Source organism: Dermacentor albipictus, chromosome 4 (assembly GCF_038994185.2).
Source record: "Dermacentor albipictus isolate Rhodes 1998 colony chromosome 4, USDA_Dalb.pri_finalv2, whole genome shotgun sequence".
Taxonomy (NCBI): Eukaryota; Metazoa; Arthropoda; class Arachnida; order Ixodida; family Ixodidae; genus Dermacentor; species Dermacentor albipictus.
Window position 1 is genome coordinate 73,256,776 of NC_091824.1, and position 12,446 is coordinate 73,269,221.

Genomic DNA, 12,446 nt, shown 5'->3' on the forward strand with positions numbered 1-12,446 from the left:
ATGCTACCACACCCTTACCGAAAGGATAGAAAACTTCGGGCTAATGGTGATGGCGAAAGAATGCACAATGGATCGTCGCTGTGGTTACAGTCTTTGGCCTCTTGCGTGCGACTGTAGTCGCGTTCACCAACATAATCTTGATAACAGAACGTCAGTGCGCTCCAGCCCGACGGCATCCAACTTCGCCTTGCTTTCCGCCCGTTACGGCGGCGCCCTCTTCGTATGTTGCTAACGCTACCGCATGGCGTGACGTGACTGACGTGTTGTGCAAGCGTGACACATGACACATGCTTCACTGACGCAGTCTTGTCTGCATACGTCCGTTAGCGAGGCCACAAAGAGCAACGCTCCGCTCTATGCCTTTTCTGAACCAAAGATCTCTGTACAAGTATGGCATTTTGCCTGTGGTTTCGTCGTTCGTGCGGCTGTGTTTGGTGCTATCTGAATCCTAGAATTGTGCTGTTCATAACGTCTGACACATGTGCCAAGCCGGGACGCTGTAGTAATTACGCTGTGGGACCGATTGCGCCAGCGTTATCCGTCCCGCGACAACAAAGCTGCCAGAGGAAACGGATGAGTGCCAACCTGCGCCATCATTGCGATGTGGCCAGCAATCCAAAGGTAAGTAGTCGTGCTGCCGTTATAATTTCTCGCTCTGCGAAAAATATACGGCTAAATTTGAACCGCATTAACGATGCTGATTTTGTATAGGCTGTCTTTTGTTAGTCTTTTTGAAATGAGGCGCTTTATTAGGCACCAAAAGTGCTGTTTGCATTGGTATGCGATGCGGCTATCCATTTGCCCGCGTATAATAAGCGACTACTTGGGCATACTGGCGTGGCGCAGCTGCCTGTGCAGTGCGGCAAGATGACGAGCACGTTTCTTTGTCTACGTGTAATCTCATTTCTGTCGGCTCATCCCGCGTAGCTGCATTGTGAAGAGGTTATCTTGTTAGGTCTGCCCTTCTCGGGCATTCAAATGAGGTAACGCGAATCGATATTTACTGTACGCGTATGTATATAATACTTTTGACCAAGTTACCCTTGCCCAATAAACACAAGGGAACGTTTATGTGGGCATAGCTTTCTACTCGTGAACCTAACAGCGTTCGTGTTACTTCTAATTGTACGATTGTACGTTTAAATAACGATAACACGGGCGCTTCATAAGAATGAATTGCTTGGGAATGATGGATCTGTCGCAATAGATGGGAAAACATAGAACACGTTTGAAATCATCTTATTGCGCCTCATATATCTACTGCCTTTAAAGTAACAGACATATGTTAGCTGCGTGGGCTTAAGTCGGGTATCAATGGCGTGTGCGCAAAATATATTCAATACCCCATGACACTCACGGCCTGTCATGGGGTCCCCTTTTCTGAAGACACAACAAATGCAACCCTCGGAAGGCGACTGATAGTTATTATTGTTATTTGTTCTGAACACATATACACAGTTAACAGGAAAGGGAAAGCGACGAGCAGGCTGGCAACCGTCACAAGAAGGGGCAGAACGCCTGTCTGCTCTTCAGAAAGGAGGTGACAGCAACACAGAAATGGAAGATCGGAAGGAGGGGAGGAGAGAGGAAAGGAAGAGCAACAGGACCAATCTAAAGACTAAAGTTGAACACAGTACACTGCGCGCGTTGTTCTACCGAGTTTCGACTGTGCAGCCAGAATTAAAGTGACGCCGCGTCGAACAGCTTCCACAATTATCAGTCACATGCATGGCTAGTTCGCTATGCGGCTAATTGTGCGCTCCACGATGAGACGCCAAGTACGGTTTCACCGGTAGTCGGTTCGTAATATACACTACAAGGTGTTTGAACCCGCCACCTCCCACATTCGAAGGAAGAGGCGTTAGAACACAGTACAGATCACACACAGTACGGCCGGTCACTGAAGGTCACGCTACTACAGAATGTTGAATGTTCACGCTACAAACGTGAACCGAAGTTAGTTAACTCTAGAAATGTTAGTAGGACGCGATGGGCCTGATCACGCTTAGATGCACAACCACTGGGGTATACACGTTTCTCGAGTATCGCACACCGCAGGCCAAGGAGATGGTAGTTTCTCACTAGCGACATGCGCTGGGCACTGAAAGCGGGACACTCTATAGGGTGCTGAAGTGTCTCGTAGCAGCCACAAGACGTACACAATGGACTTGCGACACGCCCTTGTCTGTATAAACGTTCGTGCACGTTCACGCAACCAGTTGTACCAGTTGGTAGTTTCGATTTCAAGGAACATGCGCGCTCCTAGCGTTTGCCGGACATCCTAACTTGATTTATTTCTTTTTGTGTGTGAATTTTGAATCGGGCGAAGAGCGGCAGCTTGTCTTCGTGCGTCCGGGGAGATTACCTCCGCTCATCCTTGCCACTCGCTCAGCGAAATCAAAACTCGGATGGCGCTTGGTCATCTGCTTCGGTTGCCGTCCCAAGTATGCGGATGGGGAAGATAAGAATGAGAGGCTTGATGAGGCGTGCAGCGAACGGAAGACGCAGGCAACCGTGTGAACCAAACATTAGACAAAGATGGCTAAACCGGGGCATCTCATGCGTTGCGTGGCTCCGTGGGGTTCTAATACTGGGAATTCTAGTTCTGCGATGTTTTTCAGGTTTCCTAATGTCAGCTGGTAAGCACAAGCATTTCAATTTATTTTCTAAGCAAGCATTAATTTTGCATGAGTAAACCAGTTCTGTGCAAGACTGAGTGGGCTGACGTGGGTGCAGCGTCGCTCGACCCATTCGTCGTGAAAGCAGCAATCTGCTGTCGATGAAATACTTTTACAGAAAGACTTGAGTGTGTGCTCGTTTTTAATGCTCAGTTACCTTGATTTAGGCCCGGCTTCGCTGTGGGGAAGTTTTCGAGCACCTGTACAATAGACGAGGCGCAATGTTATTTGGTTTGCCAGGGAAATGTATTTATTAATACCAGTAATAAATGTGTACACTATATATAGATAATTAAGTGCGAACTTGTAATCCCCTTTGCGATGAATAGGGCTATTTTTTTATGAAAGGTTGGTTCCTTGCGTTGCTGTTGCGTCAAAATAGTGTTCTAATACTCGGCGTGCTTTTCTGTATATATGAATATGACGCAAAGTATGATGACAGGCAGATTACATGCGCTTGTAAGCGCTATAGAATAGTTCTAATAATGTAGTTCTAACAATGAAAGAAATTATAGGCGGCTTCCTCTTCATGCAGGTTCATGTAGTCAGTTTAAAATTCTGTGGGTCTTTACCTCTCATACTGTCAATCAAACACATGTATTGCACTCAACCTTCTTTCTGAAAGCTACAAAATGTGCCACCGTCATAAAATACGTGATAGTCAAGTTCTGTGTGGCCATCCCGTTATGGATAATTTTCGCATTCGTTTAAATGCTTTGGAACCTGTTTGCTCGTTTTGTACAAATTTCAGTTGTGAATGAAGATTACTTCTGCAGATTGAGGTTTTCGCACTGCGTGGAGGTCAGTCTTCTTCCAGCACGAAATGTATGAATAAAAACAAATCCTATGATGAAGAAATGTAATATATTACCTGTGAATATAGGTAGTTGATGACGGTTTATTTTATAAATATATTTTATTATAGTTGCTTGGCACTGGTGTGTATGGCTGTCCCAGTGCTTTGAAAATGAATAGAAGCTTCCGAGGTAAATGCTGCTGAAAAAAATAAAGCACCCTGTAAACACGGCACACTTCAGCGGGTTCTGCTCCGTGATTTTGCAAATGTGGCCGCGCGGCCAGCAGTCCTGCAAGAGAGCTCAAACGCAGCCCGCTTGCATGCGAAGTGGTAAACGAGGGATTCGCGGCAAGCCTCCTCCTCCTGATGGTGCGCCCTCTCCCTCTATCTTCTGACTTCATCAGTGGCGTCATGGAGCCATTGTTTTGTTTGTGCATTATTTCCCTTTGGATATCCTGCAACCGCCAGTGGTGGAAGGGGCGCTGCCGCTGCGTATAGGTATGGGACCGAGTGTCTCTTAGGAGGTATAGGGAGTTTCCGCACACTGGCCAAGCTTCCGTCACACTCCAGGCTTCATTGAAAGAATATTTGGAAACAGTGCTCTTTAATGATTGAGGACTTCATATTAGAGTGGATTCCGCTTCGTCATGTTTGCGCTATTTTCCTTTAGTCCACGAATAAGCTTGATTTTTTACATCGATACGTGACCCAATTTCCACACAGCATGGTGCAGCAATTTTACGAATACTAACCTATAGCTGCTCGCTCGGGACCACTGAAGTTCGCTTCGCTTCAGCTGCTAACGTGCAATACGGCTCCCGACAACAGCGCACGCAGCGATAGAAGCCATGTTTGCCTTCAATAATGTCCGCAATCTACAAAATTATTTACATCTCCTTACACTATTCCGATTCCATTAAAGCACACTAAAAATAATATGCCGTTGTGCATGCCATTCATCCCGTAATCATATTATGTCACTTTGATGACTTTCATAAAAGAAAAATGCATTACGTTTTGCATGACAATATTTGTATTACCATTTATTTGCATAATAAGGGGCAACATATTGTCCAGGGCACCTCTTATCTCGCCTAAATATTGCGCGTGCAACTATACATAGGAGGACCAGGCTTTAGGCTGTGTAAAAGTTTCCATCTTTACGCGTAAGCGTAACTGGCCAGCTCGCCAAATCGGCGGTGTCTGTCTGAACCCGCGACCCAAGTGAACGAGCAAGGCACGTGAGCCTCGTGCAGGTCCCAGTTTGTCTGCTAATTTCGTCTGCACATTAGCACTATAAGCAACCACAACACAAAAATCCGTGGATAAAAATTGTTCGTGTCATTCATCCGCTTTAAACTAACACTTTCAACAGAAAGACTGACACGCACATGTCTGACATTACGCTGCTGAAATGTTCACTATTAATGCATACCAAGGAAATGATTAAGACCTCCAATTTTTATTCAAGAATACGTGAAGCATGCGTTGGGTGGTGGTTACTTGTGGCACTATATTGCACTCCGCTACCGGTGCACCCTTACCACCTTACTTTCCCAGTGCGTGGCAGCTATCCGGTACTTGAACCACTTCAACCAGCGCCTTCTGAACCCCGCGCAGAGCCTGCCACCACCTCTGATCGCAGATGCTGCGACCAGACGTTGTCGTAACGACAGCATATCAAGCTAGTTTTCACGAAGGAAGAAAGCAAGTACGACCCCCTTACAAGCTGGCCACCATGCGGTACTGAACGGTGCCACCCTGCCAGCGGTACCACGATCCGGACACACGGCGCGTTTTTTTACTTCGATGCTGTCTTCGCGAAGCTGTCTACTCTGACGCCTTCGTGAGAATTGGAACGAGACTCAAGATGGCTGCTGCCCACTTAGACGCGTACTTTGTAGTCTACGATGATTATTGAAACGCAGCCTCAGATTCTGAACTCAGCATGAACACGTTGGCACACGCTCCGTGGTATGTGACATGTGCATTGTCAGGATTGGGGGCTCAATCCCTTCGTCCGTGGTCCTTTGCCTAGATTGGAGTACGGCATGAATTCGAAGGTAGCTGGCCCATGCCGTCGTCCAACTTATTTACGCTGAGATCGTTGATGAAGTGAAGAACTGCTTCTCATCGAGAACGAGGAAAAAGGGGTTTATTTACAGAAAATTAACTCAGTCTAACATGACTGTTTGAGAAAAATAGTATTAGTCCAACAGGACTGCATGAAAGAAGTGAACCAGTCTAACATGACTGCTCAAGAGAAGTGCCTCCAACAATCGCACAACCACAGTTTTTATACACTCGATCCGCCCGTCCACGACGCGGCGGCTGTTCGTTTACACATCACCAACTCGCAGCTGCTCTGAAGACCAGTTTACAGACACAAAGGCACACACATTCCGAAGCCCAAGCGACGGTGTTGAAGGTGGTGCCGTTCCGGAAAATCGACGTTGTCGATCGCGCGTCGCTCATTGTTCCGAGCCACTCCAAACCTTGAGAAGCACAAAAATAAGTCTTCCCGCGGTAGCTTCTCCAGGCGTGTCAAATCAGCCCCGCGTTGAGGAACTCTGGAATCATTGTCCACACACCGAATTCGTCCCGTCACCATGTCGAAGGGGCTGGAGGAAGGCGGCGGGTTCCAGCGCAAAGGTCGCTTCTTTGAACGCCTCGCAGCTGCAGCACGGAGAGGTGCAGGTGCGCGTCTTGCACCCCTTGTCGTAATCAGGTGGCAAGGTGGCAGTCTTGTTGTGCAACCCGCCGTTCTTTACAGCGCCTCCATGGCCCCAAAAGTCTCGACTGTCTAGCGCTGACAACCGCTAGGCAGGAAGAGAATGGCTGCTGGTCAGGGGGGGATTGATGTCTTGGCTCGCAGCGACCACCTGTGCATTGATGTCACCGCCCCAAAACATCCAACAAGGACAGGCAACTGCAAAATGAACCCCACAACACGGCTCTGCGCCGAGATGACGTGCATTGGCTCTCACTTTAGACTCGCTAGGCTTCAAAAAAAACAACAACAACATAAGTGCAGAAACAAAAAAAATGCTGCATTTCACTATGCCAATTTCTGAAGCAAATTCCTGCTGACAAATTCAGCAATCATGGAGGGAATCCTGCTAAACGAGAGGGGATCTTCTTCGCTTAATAAAATTAACACTAGTAACCCTAAAATTTAGGCGGGACCCCCAAACGCAGAATTCAAATTAGCCTGCTCAAACCATCCGCATTGCTATGCAACTTTCCCTTCTTATATCTAACGGAGAAGTTGTACTCTTGGAGAGTGAGGCTCCATCGGAGCAAGCGGCCGTTTTTGTGTGACATTTGATTGAGCCACGTCAGAGGACAGTGGTCGGTCTCGAAGATGAACTTCGCTCCGTACAAATAACACGACAACTTCTGGGCGGCCCAAACCAAACAAGCGCATTCCTTCTCTGAAGCGCTGTAGGCTTCCTCTCTTACATTTAGTTTACGGCTGGCGTAGAGGATAGGATGCTCCTCGTTATCGTCGCCGACTTGACTAAGTACCACGCCCATACCTCTGTCGCTTGCGTCGCATTGAACTATGAATTCCTTAGTGTAGTCTGGCGCGCGAAGCACAGGGCGAGAAACCAATAGCGTTTTCAAACTTTGGAAAGCGTTCTCTTTGTCCTTATCCCAGAGTACGGTACTCGGTGCTCCCTTTCGGAGGGCGTCTGTTAATGGACTTGCCAATTGCGAGTAATTCGGAATGTACCGTTGATAGTACCCCACAAGTCCCAAAAATGAACGAACGTCCGTTTTCGTGCGCGGCTGAGAAAAATCTCTAATCGTAGCTATTTTCAGCTCAGCCGGCCGTCTCATGCCCTGACCAACAACATGGCCCAGATAAGTAACCTGCGAACAACCAAACCTACACTTTTCCGCTTTCATCGTTAAGCCGGCTTCCCTCAACCGTGAGAACACCTGTTTGAGGTGCGATACGTGTTGTTCCCAGCTGTCCGAAAAAATGGCTACATCATCAAGATAAGGTAAGGCGAACTCCTGCAAGTCTTTTAGGACAATATCCATTAACTTAGAGAAGCTAAACGGCGCGTTCTTCAGCCCGAAGCTGAGTGCGAGAGGGCGAAAAGTGCCCACAGGCGAGATGAATGCAGCATAGCGGCTGGCACTTTCTGAAAGGGGAACTTGCCAGTACCCCCGCACGAGATCTATAGTTGAAATGTATTTAGCAGCGCTAACTCTTTCAATTCGTTCCTCAATGTTGGGTATCGGGTACAGCTGATCCCTAGTGATCGCATTTAACTTCCTGTAGTCAACACACGGACGAGGGTCCTTGTTAGGGGTTTCTACGAGTATTAGCGGTGACGTGTAGTCACTCTCAGCGGGCTCAATAACTCCCAACTCTAGCATGCGCTGTATCTCTGCCTCCATAATCTCTCTCTGTCTTGGAGACACCCTGTAAGGTTTTGATCTTACTGGTTCGGTAGAGGTCAGCTCAATTTCATGCGTTATCAGTTCGGTTCTACCCGGCCGATCGCTGAATCTGTCGAGATATTCCCCTAACACCCCTTTTAGCTCATCTAGCTGCTCGGGTCTTAGAGCATGCGAGCTTACCGAGTGTTCTACTACTTCTTCTAGGCCGATTTCAGAGTTGGAGGTTGCCCTATACTCCTTAAACTTGGTACCGATGTCATCCGGCTCTTTGACAGTATAGTTAACGACTCCGCTCCGCTCTACATACGGCTTCATCAAATTACAGTGATATATCCTCACTTCCTTCCTGCGACCGGGCATTCTCAAAGCATAGTTAGTTTCTGAAAGTTTGTGCAACACTTTAACGGGCCCGTCCCAGTGAACTTCAAGCTTGTTCTTTCTTGAAGGTTTGAGGATCATTACCTGGTCTCCGGCGTTAAACGTACGAAGCCTCGCATTCTTGTCATAATAGAATTTGGCGTTCTTTTGAGCTAGTGCCATGTTCTTTCCGACTAGTTCTTGGGTTGCGCTTAGCCGCTCCAGTAAATTTAGCACGTATTCAACCACGGTTGGACTCTCCCCTCTTTCCTCCCACATCTCTCTTAACATTCTCAGTGGAGACCGGAGTGTCCTCCCATACACTAGTTCTGCTGGTGAGAACCCTGTCGCTTCATGTGGAACCGTTCGCAAAGCAAACAAAGTTGCCGGCAGACAGTTCTCCCAGTCCTCCTTGTGCTCGTAACAGAGCGCACGCAAAACTCGCTTAAGCACCGAATGCCACCTCTCTACACTGTTCGACTGAGGGTGATAGACAGAACTGTGTATTAACTTTACCCCGCACTTTTGCAAGAATGTGGAAGTCAGTGCGCTCGTGAATACTGACCCTTGATCTGCCTGAATTTCGGCTGGAAACCCAACTCGTGCAAACACTGTCAAAAGCGCGTCTACTACTTCAGTGGAGCTGAGCTCTTTCAAAGGGATTGCTTCTGGAAACTTGGTGGCCGGACACAGCATGGTAAACAAGTACCTGTAGCCTGATTTTGTTTTTGGAAGAGGCCCTACCGTGTCTATTACAAGTCGTCTGAAAGGCTCTGTTATTAAGGGCACTACCTTCAGTGGAGCTTTCCAAGTCTCTCCTGGTTTACCAGAACGCTGGCAGGCGTCGCATGATCTTACAAAGTTTTCTACATCTTTGAAACAGCCAGGCCAGTAGTATTCCATAAGCAATCTTTCCTTTGATTTGTTTATGCCTAGGTGGCCGGACCACCCATTTCCATGACAAAGACTCAAAAGGTCCTCCCTATACTTAGTAGGTATGACTAACTGATCTAAAATCTTACCCTTTCGATCTCTGTAATGCCGATACAACAATCCTCCTCTCTCATGTATCGTTACGTTGCGCCTAGCAATGCCTTCTTTAGCCGTGTCACGTAATTTAGCTAAGCTCTCATCATTCTTTTGCTCAGCTGCCAGTGACTCTCTATCCACGCGTAAGAGTTGATCAAAGTTCTTTGAGGCCGGTGATAACAACGACCCTGTCTCGCTTGGGAGCGCGTCTGCATGCTCTTCCTGCAGGCTAGAACTCTGACACTCTAGTGCTACGCTCTCATTGAGCTGGTCGACTGGCAGGCTCTCCTCAACTGTTCTTTTGTCCCTCGGGCCTAGCTCGGATTCGGGTATTGAAGCTATCCCCTTTTCTGCTTCAGCTGGAGGAGCTTGAGCATTTTCAGCCGAAAGCGCCGCGATCTTACGAGCTTGGCCTCGGGTCAATGCCTGTACTATGCCCTCTCCCAGTTTGAGCCCTCTGTCACGCAGTAACTGATTCGAACGATTCGAAAAGATGTAGGGATACTGCAGTGACAAAAATTTGGAAACTGCAGCCTCAGTCTCTAGCTCCCCGAATGGTCCACTGATTTTGACTTTGGCCATGGGCAGACACACGCTGTGTTCTTCTACAACCTGTTTTATCCATGCTACTTCTCCGGTGAAGTCCTCTACCATCACGTAAGACGGATGGACAATGTCCAGCGTGGCGGCACTGTCTCTTAGCACTCGGCATGGTTTTCCATTAACTTGCAGGTCGTGGAGATATGGACTTAAAAGTTCCATATTCTCATCCTTTTCCTCCACGTAGGAAAAAACTACGCTTGGCTTCTCGCAGTTTACAGCTATATGTCCCAGTTTGTGGCATTTGTAACAGCGAATTGGTCTGACAGATTCGAATTTTCTTTTCTGTTCTTTTTGTGCGGTTTCTCCGTTAACTTTCTCCTCGCTCTTTTCTGCGGGCTTTTCCGCCATGTCTACAGGCTCGGATCGTCTAGCTTGCGCACCCTTTTTGAACGGAAATGGCTTCCGCGGTCCATTTCGACCGTCCCAGTTTCCCTCCTCGGCGTTCAACTTTCTACGGGTTGCGTACTCTTCGGCTAATTCAGCCGCCCTTTCCACAGTGTTTACATTACCTCTATCTTGCACCCACAGTTTCACAGCTTGGGGAATGGTTTTGTAAAACTGCTCTAGACACATGCATTCAATGATCATGTCTCTGCTGTCGTACGCTTCCGCGCTTTTAAGCCACTCGACTAGGTTGGCCTTTAAGCTATATGCAAACTCCGGATAGCCCTCGCTATCTTTCTTGCCTGTGCTCCTAAACCTTTGCCGAAAAGCTTCGGCTGAAAGGCGGTATTTCTTCAGGAGACTAGCCTTAACTTTCGCATAATCATATGCATCCTGCACACTCAATCTGGCGATTACTTCCGCCGCCTCACACGGCAACATAGACAGCAACCGCTGTGGCCATGTACTCGGACCGAAGTTCATCTTTTCGCAAGTCCTTTCAAAATTGCTTAGGAACAAGCCTATGTCGGTCCCGACCTCATATGGCTTTAATAGCCTGTCCATGCGGTACGATTCTGCCTCACTTGATCGACCCAGAGCTCCTTCACTTCCTTGAGACAACTCCAAACGTCTGTTTTCAAGTTCAAGTTGCATTTTTGTTATCTCGCGATCTTTATCGCGTTCCTCTCTCTCTCTATCCCGTTCCTCTCTCTCTCGTTTTTCTCTGTCCCGTTCTTCTCTTTCTTTTTCCCGTTTCTCTCTCTTTTTGAGAAGTTCCAATCCCATTTCAATATCTTGCTCACTGGCCTGATTGGAAATTAGCTCCAATAATTCCGATTTGAGCATTTCCTTGCGTACATTTAGGCCCAGTTCCTCACCAACAATCAACAACTCGTCTCTCAGCAATGTCCTTAACTCCATGACTGCTGCTTTACTGCCTTGATTCTGCTCTCTAAATCTAGCTAGGAAAACACAACCTAGCTAACACACAACAATCTAGCTTCCCTACTGTTCTAAACAGAACAACCACAAAATGAAGCCTAGAGAGTCAAAGCAAAAACCAAGCACTCACCACAGATACAGCACCATGTCGCAAAGTCCATCTCACCGCTGTCAGCCAGTTGTCAGGATTGGGGGCTCAATCCCTTCGTCCGTGGTCCTTTGCCTAGATTGGAGTACGGCATGAATTCGAAGGTAGCTGGCCCATGCCGTCGTCCAACTTATTTACGCTGAGATCGTTGATGAAGTGAAGAACTGCTTCTCATCGAGAACGAGGAAAAAGGGGTTTATTTACAGAAAATTAACTCAGTCTAACATGACTGTTTGAGAAAAATAGTATTAGTCCAACAGGACTGCATGAAAGAAGTGAACCAGTCTAACATGACTGCTCAAGAGAAGTGCCTCCAACAATCGCACAACCACAGTTTTTATACACTCGATCCGCCCGTCCACGACGCGGCGGCTGTTCGTTTACACATCACCAACTCGCAGCTGCTCTGAAGACCAGTTTACAGACACAAAGGCACACACATTCCGAAGCCCAAGCGACGGTGTTGAAGGTGGTGCCGTTCCGGAAAATCGACGTTGTCGATCGCGCGTCGCTCATTGTTCCGAGCCACTCCAAACCTTGAGAAGCACAAAAATAAGTCTTCCCGCGGTAGCTTCTCCAGGCGTGTCAAATCAGCCCCGCGTTGAGGAACTCTGGAATCATTGTCCACACACCGAATTCGTCCCGTCACCATGTCGAAGGGGCTGGAGGAAGGCGGCGGGTTCCAGCGCAAAGGTCGCTTCTTTGAACGCCTCGCAGCTGCAGCACGGAGAGGTGCAGGTGCGCGTCTTGCACCCCTTGTCGTAATCAGGTGGCAAGGTGGCAGTCTTGTTGTGCAACCCGCTGTTCTTTACAGCATGCGTAGTCGGCCTGCCCACAAACGAGTGTGGACCTACAGCGCGGGCCGTCACGCCTGTAATGCTGGAGCTAATCCATGTCACTGATGCAGGGACCTGCCAGAGTGGCGTGTTAACGCTGTGGTGCGATTCCGGTCTAGCGTGTGACGTAGCAAAAAAAACGAGTGAGCAAACGAAGATAAGAGATAAGGAATGGTGGTTAGAAGTGCTACGGAATCCTTTGAGCGGTAAAAGCGCGTCAGCACTCTCTCGACATCATTGGCGCGTGCATCCCGCCT

At 48.0% G+C, this 12,446-nt stretch overlaps 1 protein-coding gene across 1 annotated transcript in view; it reads left to right on the forward strand.

Moving 5' to 3' along the window:
• The first annotated feature begins 284 nt into the window (after positions 1 to 284).
• LOC139059539 (uncharacterized) overlaps positions 285 to 12,446 on the forward strand; it is a 554,371-nt gene continuing 542,209 nt past the window's right edge. Inside the window, exon 1 of the mRNA XM_070537962.1 lies at positions 285 to 621. Within this exon, the coding sequence (XP_070394063.1) occupies positions 391 to 621 (231 nt within the window). The 5' untranslated portion in view covers positions 285 to 390. The remainder of the gene's footprint in view (positions 622 to 12,446) is intronic.